The sequence below is a fragment of the Anopheles marshallii genome, chromosome 3 (genome assembly GCF_943734725.1).
Source record: "Anopheles marshallii chromosome 3, idAnoMarsDA_429_01, whole genome shotgun sequence".
In the NCBI taxonomy this organism is placed as follows: Eukaryota; Metazoa; Arthropoda; class Insecta; order Diptera; family Culicidae; genus Anopheles; species Anopheles marshallii.
In genome coordinates, this window is record NC_071327.1 from 69,711,960 (window position 1) to 69,727,857 (window position 15,898).

General features: G+C 44.4%; 3 protein-coding genes across 3 annotated transcripts; 1 reads left to right on the plus strand and 2 right to left on the minus strand.

Annotated features, from left to right (window-relative positions):
• Positions 1–415: 415 nt before the first annotated feature.
• Positions 416–6,010, plus strand: LOC128711127 (transmembrane 9 superfamily member 3). Its single transcript, XM_053805991.1, has 8 exons — positions 416–514; positions 615–810; positions 4,192–4,679; positions 4,746–4,912; positions 4,980–5,205; positions 5,295–5,503; positions 5,568–5,798; positions 5,864–6,010. Exons 1-8 carry the CDS (start codon positions 416–418, stop codon positions 6,006–6,008), a joined length of 1,761 nt encoding a protein of 586 aa, XP_053661966.1. The 3' UTR covers positions 6,009–6,010.
• LOC128711128 (uncharacterized) lies at positions 1,558–2,122 on the minus strand. Its single transcript, XM_053805992.1, has 2 exons — positions 2,071–2,122; positions 1,558–1,985 (listed from the first exon to the last, which is right to left on the minus strand). Exons 1-2 carry the CDS (start codon positions 2,120–2,122, stop codon positions 1,558–1,560), a joined length of 480 nt encoding a protein of 159 aa, XP_053661967.1.
• Positions 6,011–8,219: 2,209 nt separating the features above from the next.
• Positions 8,220–15,898, minus strand: LOC128711881 (bestrophin-2). The gene is made up of 8 exons (XM_053806768.1): positions 15,828–15,898; positions 10,840–10,950; positions 10,604–10,775; positions 9,681–10,529; positions 9,354–9,615; positions 9,114–9,280; positions 8,857–9,052; positions 8,220–8,752 (listed from the first exon to the last, which is right to left on the minus strand). Exons 1-8 carry the CDS (start codon positions 15,896–15,898, stop codon positions 8,220–8,222), a joined length of 2,361 nt encoding a protein of 786 aa, XP_053662743.1.

The following is a 15,898-nucleotide window of genomic DNA, read 5'->3' on the forward strand; positions in this document are numbered from 1 at the left end:
TGTTTTGCGACGGGCAGCAATTTTTGCGAGTGGTTTATTCAGCGAGAAAAGTAAATAGAATCGTGTTTTACTGCTAGCTTAAGTGAGGCAAGGTTCCATCGATTAGGCAAACACCACCAAGCGTTATTTGCGTATCCGTGCGAGCAGCAATTTCATTCATTGGCCATCGTTTGCCGGAACCCCCACCCCCCCATATCGCTCAGTGCCGATTGTGGACGGATGCGATGTGTCAGTGATCTGCGTTCTCCGTTGCGCTAGGCCTTCTGATGCTACCAAAACAAATCTTTCCGTCGTGGTTGTTCCGGTCCCATCGGCAATAGCTAGCATATGCGGTGCATCATCCCCGCAGGCCAGACCATTGAACGCAGCGTCAGCCATTGGGCAGTAAAGTAGTTCCGTGCGAAACAGCACCAAGATGAGGTCCTCCTATCGAACGGTGGGGTTGTGGTACGTGGTAGCGATGGTTGCCTCACTGATTGTCACCTACGTCGCGGCAGATGAGCATAATCATATGGTAAGCAGCGGGTGCATTTTAAGACCGTTCCGTATGTGCCCTTTTTGGTCACGATTCCTAACTTTACGACGTTTTTATAACGCTCCACAATTCCTTTTAGTATGAAGACCATGAGGAGGTTGTGCTATGGATGAACACCGTTGGCCCATACCACAATCGGCAGGAGACGTACGCGTATTTCTCACTCCCATTCTGTGTCGGTGCCAAACAATCGATCAATCACTACCATGAAACCATGAGTGAGGCCCTCCAGGGAGTTGAGCTGGAGTTTAGTGGATATGACATCGATTTTAAAGGTAAGTAATAATTAAAATCTCACGAATGTTTTACACGCTACAAGTGAGCAGATGGATTGCTTATAGTTTGTCGTTTAACTTACCTTTGCGTAAACTATAAAACATTTCGCAAGTACTGAATCCATCAGTAGAAATGATTTATCAATGGGAGCTGGTTTGTTGGTTAATAGCTAATGCACTTTTGTGCCAAACTAGACTTTTAGTTCTAAATGGTCTTAATGGTTTTCAAGGTGCATTCTACAGTATATAGACAGACATACCGTTCACGAAATATCCAAAGCACAATATTTTCTGGGCTTATTAAATCACGCTACGTTTGCTCCTTTTGGTTGCTCTTGTTGGAAGATCTTTGGTTGGAAGAAGTTGGCCAACTACTGCCATAAGGTAAAAGAAACACTGTGAATGAATCAGCTGTAAATGATGTTAAGTCCGGTTGTGATAAACAGCTAATTTAGTGATAATATCCGTTTTGCTATCACAGTTGAAACTGAGTAAAGATTGTTCTGTACGGTAAATAACATCGTGCCATTTCCACTTTTTGCTCTGGTGTCTTCAATAAATACAAATACAACTTACTGATAAGCGTTAGCTTTGTTAGCAGTTACACACTTTTTTGTGCGCTCATTCATTATGGTGTGAAATTATGCAATTTATTCGACTAAAAATCATCTCATGACTATGGTTACAAATATGGAAACATTAGTTTGTAACGTGTTTTTTTTTATTAAACAATCGAAACGAAACAGTTTATCGTGACGCTAGTGCCAGTAAGATGCTCAAACATCCTAAACTGGTCAGACTTTTAAACGATAAATCGCCGGCACCGTTAGGAGTAGGATTAGGGTTCTGATCGCAATTATCGGTAGTACACGTCGTACAGCTGGTAAGATTTAGCGTACTGCTCCAACCATTGCAGAAGCTCGTATTAAGAAATGTGCATCCACGAGCATATCCGCGCAGCCCGCTGTCGGTGTTGTTTGGATAAAGGCGTGCGACTTGTAACCGGTAGCACTTAAATTCCGTCCCGTTGCCTTGGGGTAAACTTGGGTTGTCTAGCTTAAACGATTCATGGTTCGCGTTAACGATCGTCGCATTGCACTCCACTATTCCTCCCATATTTTCACATTCGTCGAAGCTTTTCGAGCTGAGACAATTACGGCATTTTAATGCCATACCTGCGCAAAAAAAAACAAAACAAAAAAAAAACAAATGATACAAAGAAACGTTTAATATCGTTTTTTTGGATATTTCTCCACTAACCATTTCCAAACATTAGCACAAAAATGAACGCAACCACGGTGTAGGTTTCCATGTTGAGTTCGTTACGGTAGCGTTGTGGTCACCAAAGAAATCACTTTCTTATTACCGGCGTGTGAAATCGTGCACGACGGCGCAACTTTGTAAATGCAACTGCACCAACGCAGAAGCTGCTGCGGCGGTATTTATATCTTTGCGCTCTGTACTGATGAGTGTGCTTATCAGACGAACTAATGCGATGCTACACAATCCCACTTGATCGCCGTGTGCCGAGTGTGTTTAAATCGGCCAGTACTTGGAGACTGTTGGCTGGATTGGCCGGCTCGGATGATTCATGCGTTGAACTGGAAGCAGCTGGTGTTCAAAGATATACGAGCGCATGCTTCGTGTTTGAAATATTTGTTTTAGAGTGTGAAGGCTTTATGATCGACCGCTTAAAACTGTATTCAATTTAATTTTATGCTTGATGTATCTTTTCAGAAGAGTCTTTCACATTAATCTTTATTGATGAGTCATTCGAACCACCACGTTGTTTATCAAAACGAGAAGGAATGGTTTGATGGCTCTGAGTTTCTTTGAGGTTCAGGAATATGTGAAGATTCGTTATTATCAAAAGAGTTGTGAATATCAGAAGAATTATCTGAATCTGAATCTGCAATGCAATGATTGTCCGGTCTCAATCGATTAAATTTCAAAAGACACGTGAAGCGTACATTGTACCGCGTACCGCAAAGTGTACGAACACACGTGCTGTCTGCAACACTTTCAAGTGGTTGATACAAGAGTAGATAGTGTATGTAACTATGATCGTGTTTGCTGCACTCGGAAGATAGCATGACACAGTTGATGGGTATGTTCGTTTTGCTTAATCTTAAAAAAAAACACGATACTTCTGTTAATTAAGTTTTGAAATTTAATTAAGCTTCGTAAGCGATCGTTTGTTAATCCCGTGCGCTATTTGTCCCGTACAATTAGTCATGGTAGAAGAGGATATTTGTGAAAAGGTGTTGTTAATCCACTTAAACTAACTTTATTCGGAACATTACTGCACATCAAATAGCAAAAATTGTAGTACACAAACTGCTCAGCGCTGTTATTCCCAGCATCCAGCTGAAGCTACTATTTACCGGCGCGGCTCGGTTGCTATTTGAGGATGTACAGTTCTTGTTGTTTAGTTTAATCGGTGCACTGTGACTAATTTCCATCGGTGCCGCAGCATTACAGTTGTTCCCCGTGCAGAGCGCACAGGTGGCACTCTTTTCCTTCGCCCATTCTGCGCACAGGTCGCCCGCCATCGTGGTACATCCTTTGGCGTAGAACACTTTCTTCGCTTCCCCAATGCCCGCTGATGCGGACAGTGTAAAACACCGGTACTGCTGCAATTGATGTTCGTTGATGGTGGAGTTCGCTAAGCTTTGTTCCGATTTCGATGCGTGAATCAGACGGATCTTGCCCATGGCCGATTCTAGCTGCTCAGAGGAGCATGGTTCAGATTTGGTCGTGTTCTGGCACTGTCCAGCACTTGCGAGGCTCCAGCAAACATTGCACTGTGTCGTATTGGATTGTGGCCCCGTTGCAACGGCTGTGAAGAAACGTATGTTTAATGTACATTTTGAGGATATTAAAATTTCTATTACACACATTCCAGAGAGTTTATGTTTGGAACAAACGTAAGTAACACTTGTACAACGAAAACGATCGTAGGATACGAAACCATCGCTGGGAAGTTCTAGACGAAATAGAAACGTTTCGGGAGACGTACCGCTTTAGATATACTAACCGTTCTGAGCAAACTTATCACTTTTTTGAAGACTTTTTGCTCTAGATGGAACTGCAATAGCGGGCGAAAATTGGTTACTAATGATAAAAGTGGCAAAATATGCAAATAATTATTAGCTTGCATACAGGAAATGTATGCATGGTCGTGCTGCAAATTGGTTTGCAAATAGGATCTAATTCCACTCCCATTCGGTACTAGCCCACGTGTTATGTAAATAATTTAGTATGATGTTATCTTAAATGCTTATTTTAAGCGAGTGGTCGATACTGAAGATGTTAAAGAATTGCATTTAGAAAAAAATCATTTTAGTCTACTATACAGTAAAATGTTTTCCCTTTTTTCAGATGACATCAGCCCAACGGAGATCTGTATGGTAGATCTATCCGAGGAGAAGCACAAAGCGTTCGTGTATGCGGTGAAGAACCAGTACTGGTATCAAATGTATATCGATGATCTGCCAATATGGGGTGTGGTAGGAAAGGAGGAGGAAAAGAAGTATTACATCTACACACACAAAAAGTTCGATATCAGCTACAACGGCAAACAGATCGTGGACGTTACGCTGACACCGGAGCGAAAGGAGCTGCTCCGGGTGGGGGCAAAGATCAAGTTCACGTACGAAGTGAACTGGAAGCCAAGCTCGGTGAAGTTCGAGGATCGGTTCGACAAGTACCTGGATCCGAACTTTTTCCAGCACCGCATCCACTGGTTTAGCATCTTCAACAGCTTTATGATGGTGATATTCCTGGTTGGGCTTGTGTCTATGATTTTGATGCGTACACTGCGCAAGGATTACGCTCGTTACAGCAAAGATGAGGAAGCGGACGATATGGTAGGTTTTGACAAGGGTCGTAAGAGATTCCATCAATGGAATAAGGCATACAATGTTCATTCACAGGAACGCGATCTTGGCGATGAGTACGGATGGAAACAGATACATGGTGACGTATTCCGACCAGCATCGAATGTGATGCTCTTTTCTGCCTTAATCGGTGCCGGCTATCAACTAACCTCGGTTGTGTTGTGTGTGATCACGTTCGCAATACTGGGTGAACTTTATACGGAGTAAGTACATGAGGACGGCCCGAAACACTAGTTCCATTTGCCTAATGATTCGATTAACCTTCAACAGGCGTGGTTCGATGCTGTCGACGACAATTTTTGTATATGCGGCCACGTCTCCCATTAACGGATACTTTGGCGGATCTCTGTACGCGCGAATGGGTGGAAAACAATGGATAAAACAGATGCTTATGTCCGCCTTCATTGTGCCGGCCCTTGTATGTGGAACTGCGTTCTTCATCAACTTTATTGCAATCTACTACCATGCCTCGCGAGCAATTCCCTTTGGAACAATGGTAATGGAACTTTCCTCCCCAAAAAAAAAAGTTTAATGAATATTCAGAAATAATCTTTTTTGTTGTTACACTTGCATGCACACTTACAGGTGGCCGTAACATGTATCTGTATATTCGTCATTTTACCGCTGACACTGATCGGAACCATTGTTGGACGCAATCTGGACGGCCAACCAGACTATCCGTGCCGCGTGAATGCTGTTCCGCGTCCGATACCCGAAAAGAAATGGTTTATGGAACCGGCTGTGATTATACTTCTGGGTGGAGTGTTACCATTCGGGTCGATATTTATCGAAATGTAAGTAAACGCACGTTTAGTAATCGTACCGCGCGTGTGTTCTAACCTTTTCCCCATTTTGCAGGTACTTCATCTTCACTTCTTTTTGGGCGTACAAAATCTACTACGTGTACGGTTTCATGCTGCTGGTGTTTCTGATCCTCATCATCGTGACCGTCTGTGTGACGATCGTTTGCACCTATTTCCTTCTAAATGCGGAAGATTATCGATGGCAGTGGACTAGCTTTATGTCAGCAGCATCCACCTCGATATATGTGTATATGTATTCGTTCTATTACTTCTTCTTCAAAACGAAGTGAGTTTCCGTTAAATTTTCTGCACTTCTGAACAACTATTCATTTTGGGTTTTCTTATTTACAGGATGTATGGACTATTCCAAACAGCGTTCTATTTCGGCTACATGGCCCTGTTTTCCGGTGCGCTAGGTATCATCTGCGGGACGGTAGGGCACTTCGGTACAAATCTCTTTGTGCGAAAGATATATTCCAATGTCAAGATTGACTAAGCAAATCTTTCCTTGTGCTTCACATCGGTGCCCAACACACGCACACACCGATCGATGTGAGCAACTTGAACCTGCGTACACTGTATAAGGGGGTGTGACATTCGTGTCGATCGGCAGTACGATACCGTTTTGCCGATGTCGCTACTGATTTATATGGATAAACAAAAACAAAAGAAAAGAAAGAACACAGTGCGCCGGATGTTATGAACTAAACCTTTGATAATCTTTAGTAACCCGTGCTTTAGTTTAATGTTCTACCTTTAATGTATCAACCGTCACGATGTACTGTCAAGGTGGAACAGGAAGGAATATATATAGGTGTATGTGTGTGTATTGTGCAAAACAGGTGTTACTTGAGACTATTTGAGGGGAGAGGCTTAAGGTTTTGATGGTAATTTGACCATGCGTCGAGTTTGTACAAGATCAAACCAGAAAAAAGTTGGGTGTTTAGAAAGGAGAAGAAAGCAAGCGGCAGCATTTGTAACCGGATGTTTAATCGTATTTCGTGCTAAGTGTCATAAGACCGAGCGGGATGCGGAAAGCAAATATGTAATCTTAATTGAATAGCAATCAGTTGTGTCAGTGGCAGGTTTGATACGGAAGCGGCAACCTTCTACTGAACCAGTTTAAAATCAAATTCCGTACCACGAGCTGCGCTACCGTATCGCGATCCAGCAGGATTAAGCACACTTCTTATTTATAGATCCTACACGGCAAATTGTTGAACGCAACATGGCTGGCCCAAGGCACACGCGCGAGGTTTTATGCCTGACTAGTTTCGTTTGATTCGGTGTATTTGTTTCCGGTTTTGGTTTCGGTTTTGAAAGTTAAGCTCTCGTACGAGGAGTTATTCTACGTTGCCTTACTCAGCGTAAACATTCGAGGCAAGTTCCGTGCAAAATGGGCGCATGAGTTTGACCGGCCGTTGCACAGGCGGAAAGCGAAACCGTACGGCGGTAGTGGACGAGTAAAAACTAACCCAACAGTAACACCATCTCTTACCACCTGCAATGGAGTTGGAGTACGTTCCAGCAACGCAGTATGTAAACTACTTTTTTGTTTGTTTTTATTTTGAGCGAGGATTGATAGCTTACTGAAAATAGAACTGAAAATGAATTCGATAGAAGGTGAAATCCTCCGTAAACCAATGTTCGGAAACAGGTGTTTGTAGCTTTGTGCGTTAAACGAAAGAAATGCCGTGGTTGCACTAGGAACGAGAAAACAATTAGCTGCACCGCACGGTACTGCACTGAACAAGACGTTTGAAGCTGTAGATTACCAGAGCTGTTTGGCAGAGCAGATCATGTGTTGAGTACATCTTGGACATCAGGCGAAGAACTCGATGACTGGACTAAATGGAACTGGAACTGTTGGAGAGCGAATGCAACCATGAACAGAAATTCTTGGAACCGAATTAGTGACCTCATCACGTGAGGTTAGACCAGAAATATATGTTCTTTACGTACATCCGCTAAAATATCATGATCACGTTTATTTAAAATTGGTTTTATCCCTATGCAATATCCATTTTAACGTTCTCGCTTGGTACGTACTTGCTTATAAAATGCTAAACACTATCGAAATTGGTTCATTTATTCGTTCCTCTGTGAAATGCCAGGGTAGAGAAATGTTCGATCAGGACGGTAAAATACGGCAAAAATACACTAACACCGAGAGTAGCGCTAAAACATATCGGTTCGATCTATATCGCGTTTCTTCATGGTAACACACACGCATTACCCCAGGTTCGTTTAAAATTCATTCTAGAAATGCAATCAATCGCAAGGTTCTGGCCGTGGACGGATTGTGTTTGCACGCCGTCATCAGATTCTGCCATGATTCACGATTCAAAAGGTGTGGCTAATGGTTATGATTTAAAAACAAAAACAAACAAACACAAAACTAGCTGCTGATCTTTATCCTCGTCCTCGCTACCGCTAGCACTTGTACACTTACTTTCTTACAAAACAAAACAATACTTTGTATTAGGGATTACTAGAACAAATACACAGCGCTTCTATGGGAATTAAGTAAGTTGCCCGCCCTGGGTACGGGCGATCGGTTTGCGGTGCGTTAGGACATAGGAAACAATAGTAAATTGGCACATCTTCTCTTCGCGCACCTGCATCTGCGCACGAACCGTACTACAATTCGCTACTTTGCTTGCTAATGCTGGCTATGATACAATTCCTGCCACTGCTGTTGGCAAAGCTAAACGTAAACCTCGCCATGCTTCGGCTTCCGTTTGCTTAGTGTCGATGCGGCTGAGGAAGAGCTGTCCGCATTGCTGGCGGATGGCGGTGGACGACTTTTCTCGTTGCTCATCGTTACGCTGGTACTGACCTCACCGTCGTCACACGGCAGCTCGGTAATGATGGTGCCCCCGGCGGTACTGGTGGTGGTCGTACTGTTACTGCTAGTGTTCGTGACCGGCGTCACCGTGAACGAGAGCGGAAGGGAGGTGAGTGAAATGGGCAGCAAGGCGTCCGTTTTCGGTACCAGAACTCCACCCGACGCCCGCAAACCGGGGCTAGTGTCGGTTGCATCCAGCGATCGGCCCGTTCCGGCCGTGATCGGGATCGTGCCCGTCACCGTCGTACCGTTGGCGGAAACAGCTACTGTGGTGGTTGTTGCCGGCAGTACGATGACGGTGTTCGCACCGAGCGCATTCGGTGTACCGCCCAGGGACGATGGGTTTGTGAGCGTCAGCTCGAGATTTGTGCCGTCCTTGCCGAACGGCGACACTGCAAAGTAGGGACGAGAGCGTGAAAACGTTTGCTCTAAAGTAAGGGTTAGCAGGCTATTAGTTACGGGGCAAGGGTGCGAGGGTGAATTCGGGAGTACGTACCAGAACTCTTCAGCGCCGTTGGTAAAATCGATTTGGCCAGTGAAGCCGTCGCGGACTGGCCTGAGTGTAAAGTGTTGGTCGTAGAGCTCGAATCTAGCTCTTTGATCGGCGCCAGCAGGAGCGTTCCGACCACCGGTACATCGTTGTTGTTAAGCGTCGCCGTCGATGCTGGATAGATGGAGGGATTGTGAGCGAGCTGGAATAGAAACGAATGTTAACAACTGCAGACTAGCGTGGGAATTCTCGGAATGTCTTACCTGTGTTGCCATCAGTGCAACACCCGACGCAATGTTTGCGGTACTTGTCGTCACTGTACCGAGTGGCGGGACACGACTCTCTTTCGTCACGTCCGGTGTCGGTATTCGGGGACGTGCCTTTTGCGGTACGTTCGATATAACCGAACCGTTGAGGCTGAGCTTCGAATCTGGTGGTTAAAAGTACGCGGAATGGTGAGAGTTTGCTCCAGCAAGTTGCTGTAACGGCTAATCGTTACTTACTTTGCTTAATAATTTGCCTCGCATGACGGCCAGATTTTCGGCTTACGAATCGATCGTACAGGCTCACCTTCGGAGCGGGCGCTCCAGTCACAATCGGTTGTCCTAGGCCCGCTTCTGGGCTAGAGTACACCGAATTGTGCCGATTGCGCGCAAAAAGACCTCCAGACGAATACGCCGTCGAGGAACTACGTCCGGATCCCATTCGGCTAACCTTGCCCAGCCATCCCTTACGTCGTTCCGCCATTGGGGTGTCGACGCTTTCCTGTGGAACATGGGCAGAAAAGCGATGTTAAGAAGAATGAAACGTTCGGGTTAGATGCAACGTACATAGTCGGCGTACATCTCGTCGTTCATCATGCGCTTGCCCCCAACGGCACCGATGTTTGCGTAGACTGCATCCGCCTCCTTCACTTTGTAGTGTTCCGCGGAACCCTTCGGCTCTTCGCGCCGATAGTGCTCGGACGCAACGGTGTACGGCAGATCTTTCGGTACGACCTCCTCCCAGTATTGATCCTTGAGCAGCTCCGGATGCTCGTCATGCATTTCGTCCACGATCATGTACGACGCCTTAATGTGTCGATCAATCAGCCAGTTCAGCTCAATATCGTCATCGTCCTCGCCGAATGGGTTGATCAACACCTCGGCCACCTTCAACCATCCGACGTAGAACACAAACTGCAGCACCGTGAACAGTGGGAAAAACACATCCAGCTCTTGGTAGGTGCCGGTTGCGGCATCGTACGTCGGTATCATCTGGCTACCCATAATGGCGGCGGTAAAATAGGAGTACAGCACCAGCGTCACGACCTGCGTGTAGACCAGCGGCACACACACGGTATCGTAGCCGATCAGACCACCGAGCCGGCGCCGGATATCGGACAGCTCCATCAGCAGCGTCTGCACGATGTGATCGGACGGGATCAGCTGATCTTTGCGCGCCCGGTTGATGATGTTGGTAGCCCACACCAGCGGCATCCAGTACTTGGACATGGGGCTTTTCGCGTCCATAATCTCGAATATTTTACGCTCACTCTCCAGCATCAGGCCGGCATCGACCAGATGCTGCCAGCCCGGGAAGCGTCGCTTGACGCGGAGCGAAATCTTTTGCAGCGTTATCACGTACGACAGGACCATGTAGCGCATAATGTTTCGCCGCATCAGTCGACCAGTTTCGTCCTGTGCGAAAGGGAGGGGGTTGTTAATGGGACGATCCAACGGGGTTTGGCTCCTAGTGGCAGGCGGTTACTTACATTGCCCTGGATGGCTGCGCTCACAAACAGTGCCAGCGTATCTGGCCATGGTAGCATTCGGTATTGTTCCCACCACCGTTTCACTACCAAGCTGACGTAGAAGCCGAGCACGAAGGATAGTGGTACCGTTTCCCGCTGTTGTCCGAAATAGGTACGGATCCGTTCGAACACTCTGTGGGAAATAGGAGGTGGTGCGTGAGACCAGGTGCCAATGGAGTCGATGCCAATCAACATACCTTTTACCATCTTCGCTGAGACCGTACCGATAGGTGAAATTAAGTGTGTAGTAGACTAGTAGATATGCCAAAAGCTCCCGCCAGACGGCTTTATATACACTGCCACGCCATCTAGAGGAAAAAAACAGGAATAGAAATAACGGAGGGTGTTAAGAATACTTCAGATACTCTCAAGAAAAATTGGTTAAATTATTGGAACACTGTTCAGGTTACTTTATTTAACTGATGTAAATGCCCATAAACAACTCAATATCAGTGTCTTAATTAGTGAAAAGAATGTTCAGTAGAACCGAAAAAAACCCCCCGAGAATTGTGTATTTCTATCGGTTGGATACAGTCCACTGGTATCCATTCTATTTCTACTTCAAAATTACACGGCTCACTGGCTGCCCGGACCGATGCGCATTGTTTAGCGGTGACGCTGGGTTGCTGTGCAAAATTACCTCAGGAACGTTTACCAAACAACACAACTGTTATTGTGTGTGTGTAGTAGGCACAGAAGTAGAGCAGCACGATGAGAGTAGCAATCGTCACAGCACAACAGCAACAAAAAATAAAAGCCCCAAAGCACGATGGAATGTGCATACAGTTGGATTAGCACGAATAAGCAATTAAAAATAATCAACTGCGGCGTGTTTTGCTATATCCACTTGCGGGAGGAAGTTATTCACGGCATGCTTTATATGGGCCTTTTTTTGTGTGTTCAATGTAAGCAGTAGTAGTTTCACAACTTCGCACTATAAAGACATTTCGAGTTAATTGTGCGCTAAAGTTATTTCACTGTATTTAATGTTTGATTAATGAAAAACATCAAGATATAATAAAAACTATCAAGCAACAGAGGACATCTTCCACAAAAGTGCATAAAATGGGACAGATTATCAGGAAGCTAGTAATGAAATGAATCATCACTCCGCTGCTTACTCTTTGCTTACTGCAGTAGCGTATTATTGCAGTTAAACACTGTCAATATTTGCCTAATAATACGACTATGAGATAAAGGAGACCTGGGGCAAACTGTGCCGGGTATGTTTGGTGACTAATTCAGACAGGTTGTGGCTGGTTATAACATGTCATCTTGGTCTATTTGACGATTAGCTATTTGATCTGTTTATCAGATTTGCTTACTGAACCCCGTTGTCATCTGGGTCTTATATATTATCAACTTTACTACGACACATGGCTATCATTGAGAGTCCTTCGTATCCATTAGTACGTCAGTCGTCTGTTCATTGTGGTTCTAGAGTTACAGGCATCAGTTGCTACATCTAGACATTAATAGATGATATTTGGAACAGTTTGGAACTATCCTACCCTATTACTCTAGTTTCTAGTGAATATTCTGGATCAGGGATCAGCTCTCCTTCCACGAATAGAGCCAGCTAGTAGAAACAATTCGAAAGCTGCAGGCCAGCCACGACTCTCAAAGGATTTATGAATTCTTGGAGCAGTGGTGGATCATGTCTCTTGAGGCTTTTTTATAGCAAGGAAAGGGGTCGGACAAACAAGCTTCACAAAGGTCATGAAGGTAGGATGATTCATGGATCTTTGAGGATTCAAGAATCTTTGAGGACAAATTTAACGACGTTGATGATGCTTTGGCTAAAAGCTGAATATTTATTCTTCCCTATGGAAAGGGACAATGGGAGACAATCCATTCCAGATTCATTTATTCCAGATTGAACCCAGGGAGTTGCGCTTCACAGAAAATCCTGCATGCTTGGTCCAAACATTCGTTAGTTTCTCTTTCTTCAAATTGTTTAGCGATGGTCTTCTAATCAACTATCTGCCCGTATATATCGCGCGATAAATCAGGCACACATGCACATTGCCGTTTATAGCACACGTCGTTGCTTTCGCTACTGGTTCTCGTTGCTGCGGCGCAGTGCTTGGCGGAAGCTTTGCGCACCTGATGATTGATGGCCACCGCATGTCATGCAGTGAAGGAGACGATTAATTGCGCACGGAGAAGGGAATAGAGAAAATTAGTGCATCTAAATCGACGCAATTCGAATATAACCGGTTCAGCTCAATCAAGGCGGCTGCCGGACGCGGGTGCATTGTTTCGTTTCACCAGGGTTAACTAGGGGGCTTATTTTTACTAAATGACCTAGTGATAGGGTAGATCAGAGTCATTAAAATGGGTGTAATATTAATGGGGTCGCGTTGGCAATTAAACTAAGAATAAGTAGTTTATTTTTAGTACATTTGTACTAAAAATATTAGTACATTAGTTTAGTACATTAGTATACTCTTATTGGAGCTGCATTTTCTCTTTTATGTTACACTGTTACCCTCCACGATTACGCTTAATTAAACGATTTTGAAACGATAAAACCACATTTAACTTGCACGACGCCGCGAAAGAGACCTCGAACATTGTTTTGTTCGATTGAAATAAATTATTCGCATGAACAATGGGACGAAGGCTCTCTAGAGAAGACTCCACTCAGCCGCAGTCGTTGGTGGTTGGTAAATAACCGGTTGTTGATACGTTCGTTGACGATCGTCCGGCTCACCAGCCGCATGTGTGTGAACGTTCGTAATTATCACCTGATCTTTCATGGGTGACAAAAAAAAAACCGGATGACAACTGCTGTGCCTTCGACCCAGCGGTGGATTCGTTTGGTTGCTGTGCATCCCCATTGCATTGCCAAGCTAGGTGCTCTTGAGGGTGACCTTGAAGAAAGGCTACCGAGTGATGGATAGGTCGGCCGGTCTGTCAATCAGGTTCCAGGCGGGCTCCGTAAAGCCTAGCAGCGTTGTCCACGGAGTCAAGGATAGCGCTGGGAGAGTTGAAGGAAACAGGTCTCGTCTTAACTGGTTCAAAAAAAAAAACCGGGCAAACGGGTGCTGTTCCGGAAAACTTCCGGCAAATCCATTGGTACCATTCACTGACGATCTCCTCTATATGGAGGCGTTGCTAGAGCTGTAAGGTTTGACCCACTGTTTTAGCTAATCGATTAATCGATTTCGAACCACATAAGCGCCATTCCTTTTGCGATAAATCATGCGCCGGCAGCAGCGCTTTTGATTGCACCTCCCACTAACCTTGAAGTGAGCACATTATCAAAACGCTGCGAGAATCGGCGCCGTGGAAGTGGAAAAATTGCAAAATGAACGTTTGAAAAAATTAAATTAATAAAACGTGAGGTGTGTGCTTCGGGCGCGGTGTGCACCAGGGGGAAACAATACTGCTGTGCCAGCCAATAAGGTTGTGATCTTTGCCTGTTGCACGTATAATTTGCATGTCTGTAAAACCGTTTACGATGCCATTGTGTTTGACATTTTGCAAAGATGAATGCAGCGAAGATGTAAATGCATAGATAACACGCTACTGCATAGGGAAAGGGTTTGGCGGCGGACTGTGGAGGATATTGAACAGTGGTGTAAGGTTACTAGTTGGTTATCCTATTGGGTTTGCTAACTGTAAAAATTGGTCCCATTTTGGAGATATTTGCTGAACAGGATCAATCACTTGCCATTGCCATAGGGAGTGAGTTAATTCTAATCTCGAAGAGGAGTATTTATAACTCCGCGACTTAGCTCATCCCCAAAGAATTGAATCATTCAAAATAATAGTTAACTCCCACAAGAGTTCTTCAGGGCGAACTTAAATTCACGATTAAAATCGCGAGTTAATTCCCGTAAGAGTTCTTCAGGGCGACCTTTAACTCACGATTTAAATCGCGAATTAACTCCCGCTAGAGTAAAATCACAATTTAAAACGTAATATATAGGTCGCCGTGAAGAATTAAATCGCGAGTTAACTCACGATTAAAATCATGATATGACGGCCGTAGCAGACACCCCACCTCCCTTCCCACCCGTTATTTGAAGTTATTGAAATTTTAAAGAGTGAGTATAAGAGTTAAATCTTCAATCTAGCACTTTATCTATGTTTTAAACCTTTAAAAAGAATTAATTTTCCCATCTCTACGACCTCGTTCAAATTCTAGTGATTTCCTAGTGAAGTTCTTGTATTGAATCTTATTTGGACAGGATCTACGAAGGCTATGTTTTCCGGCAATATTAAGAATATATGGGTGAATATATACAAACATCCAGTACTGCTAGACTAACAACTCCTGAGTTAGCGTTATTAAAACAGTAACGTTTCTCCGCGAAGATCATCACCGTTGAATGCCATTTAAAGTCTCATAGGCCTCATGATGTTTATGCTGTTCACATTCAATCCGGGTGTTAATCTATTGCAACTATTGCCTATGCATGATTGATCAGCGGGGTGCCTAACAACAATGTTCCATGGAACTATGGTTGATTTTTGGACGACCTTCACACAGAACCACAACAGGATAGATCCATCATCATCACGAATACCATTGGTGGATCTCGATTTTGAATTAGCTCCGCCAAAGAAGTTGGACAAGCACACGGAATAGCAATGGTGCCATGTTCTCAAAATCAACTTTGAACTTTGAAACATCTTCAATTGTAGTGCAAAAAAGGTGTAAAATGTTCCGCGGCAAAGCTTTCCAATATTCACAATGCCTTTACATTGTATATTGAAGAACCCAAATCGAAAGTGTTGTTGAGTTGGTTGTTACTGACTATAAGATTCTTGATGAGAACTCCCTGGAAAATAAGAGATCCTTGAGTCTATAGATTTAATTTGCTTAACACGATGAAGATATTGTAATGTAAAGTTGGGAATAATAGCTTCAATCATAATAGGACACATCATCTCATAATCACATGATCACTTTCTACGCTGTTTAATATGTTGCTCTCGTAGTTGAAATTCATCTTCATTGAGTAACTATTTACTACAATTTAGGCACGTAGCAGCCGTGAGCTAAAGCTTTGCAACCGAGTAGTATCAACTCCACCGTGCGTCAACGAGCGTAACCGATTGATTAATATTTAAATATCGTTCTTCCCTTTGTGAAGCTCTCTCCATCGATCGTCCACCCGCTCGCACTGGTCGAGATATGGAGTTTAGCAACACCGAACACCATGCTACTTACTTCCAAAGGATGCGCCAAAATACGCCAAAATTGCTACCGTTCGGTACCTCCGCCGAATACGAAACAGTCAT

Coding starts and splice junctions, on each gene's coding strand:
- LOC128711881 (XM_053806768.1), bottom strand. CDS start 15,898: ATGACTGTTTCGTATTCGGCGGAGGTACCGAACGGTAGCAATTTTGGC. Junction 9,616..9,680: donor ACGAGATGTACGCCGACTAT/GTACGTTGCATC, acceptor CATGTTCCACAG/GAAAGCGTCGACACCCCAAT. Junction 9,281..9,353: donor GAGGCAAATTATTAAGCAAA/GTAAGTAACGAT, acceptor TTTAACCACCAG/ATTCGAAGCTCAGCCTCAAC.
- LOC128711127 (XM_053805991.1), top strand. CDS start 416: ATGAGGTCCTCCTATCGAACGGTGGGGTTGTGGTACGTGGTAGCGATG. Junction 811..4,191: donor ATATGACATCGATTTTAAAG/GTAAGTAATAAT, acceptor CCCTTTTTTCAG/ATGACATCAGCCCAACGGAG. Junction 5,799..5,863: donor TACTTCTTCTTCAAAACGAA/GTGAGTTTCCGT, acceptor TCTTATTTACAG/GATGTATGGACTATTCCAAA.
- LOC128711128 (XM_053805992.1), bottom strand. CDS start 2,122: ATGGAAACCTACACCGTGGTTGCGTTCATTTTTGTGCTAATGTTTGGA. Junction 1,986..2,070: donor TGTGCTAATGTTTGGAAATG/GTTAGTGGAGAA, acceptor TTTTTTGCGCAG/GTATGGCATTAAAATGCCGT.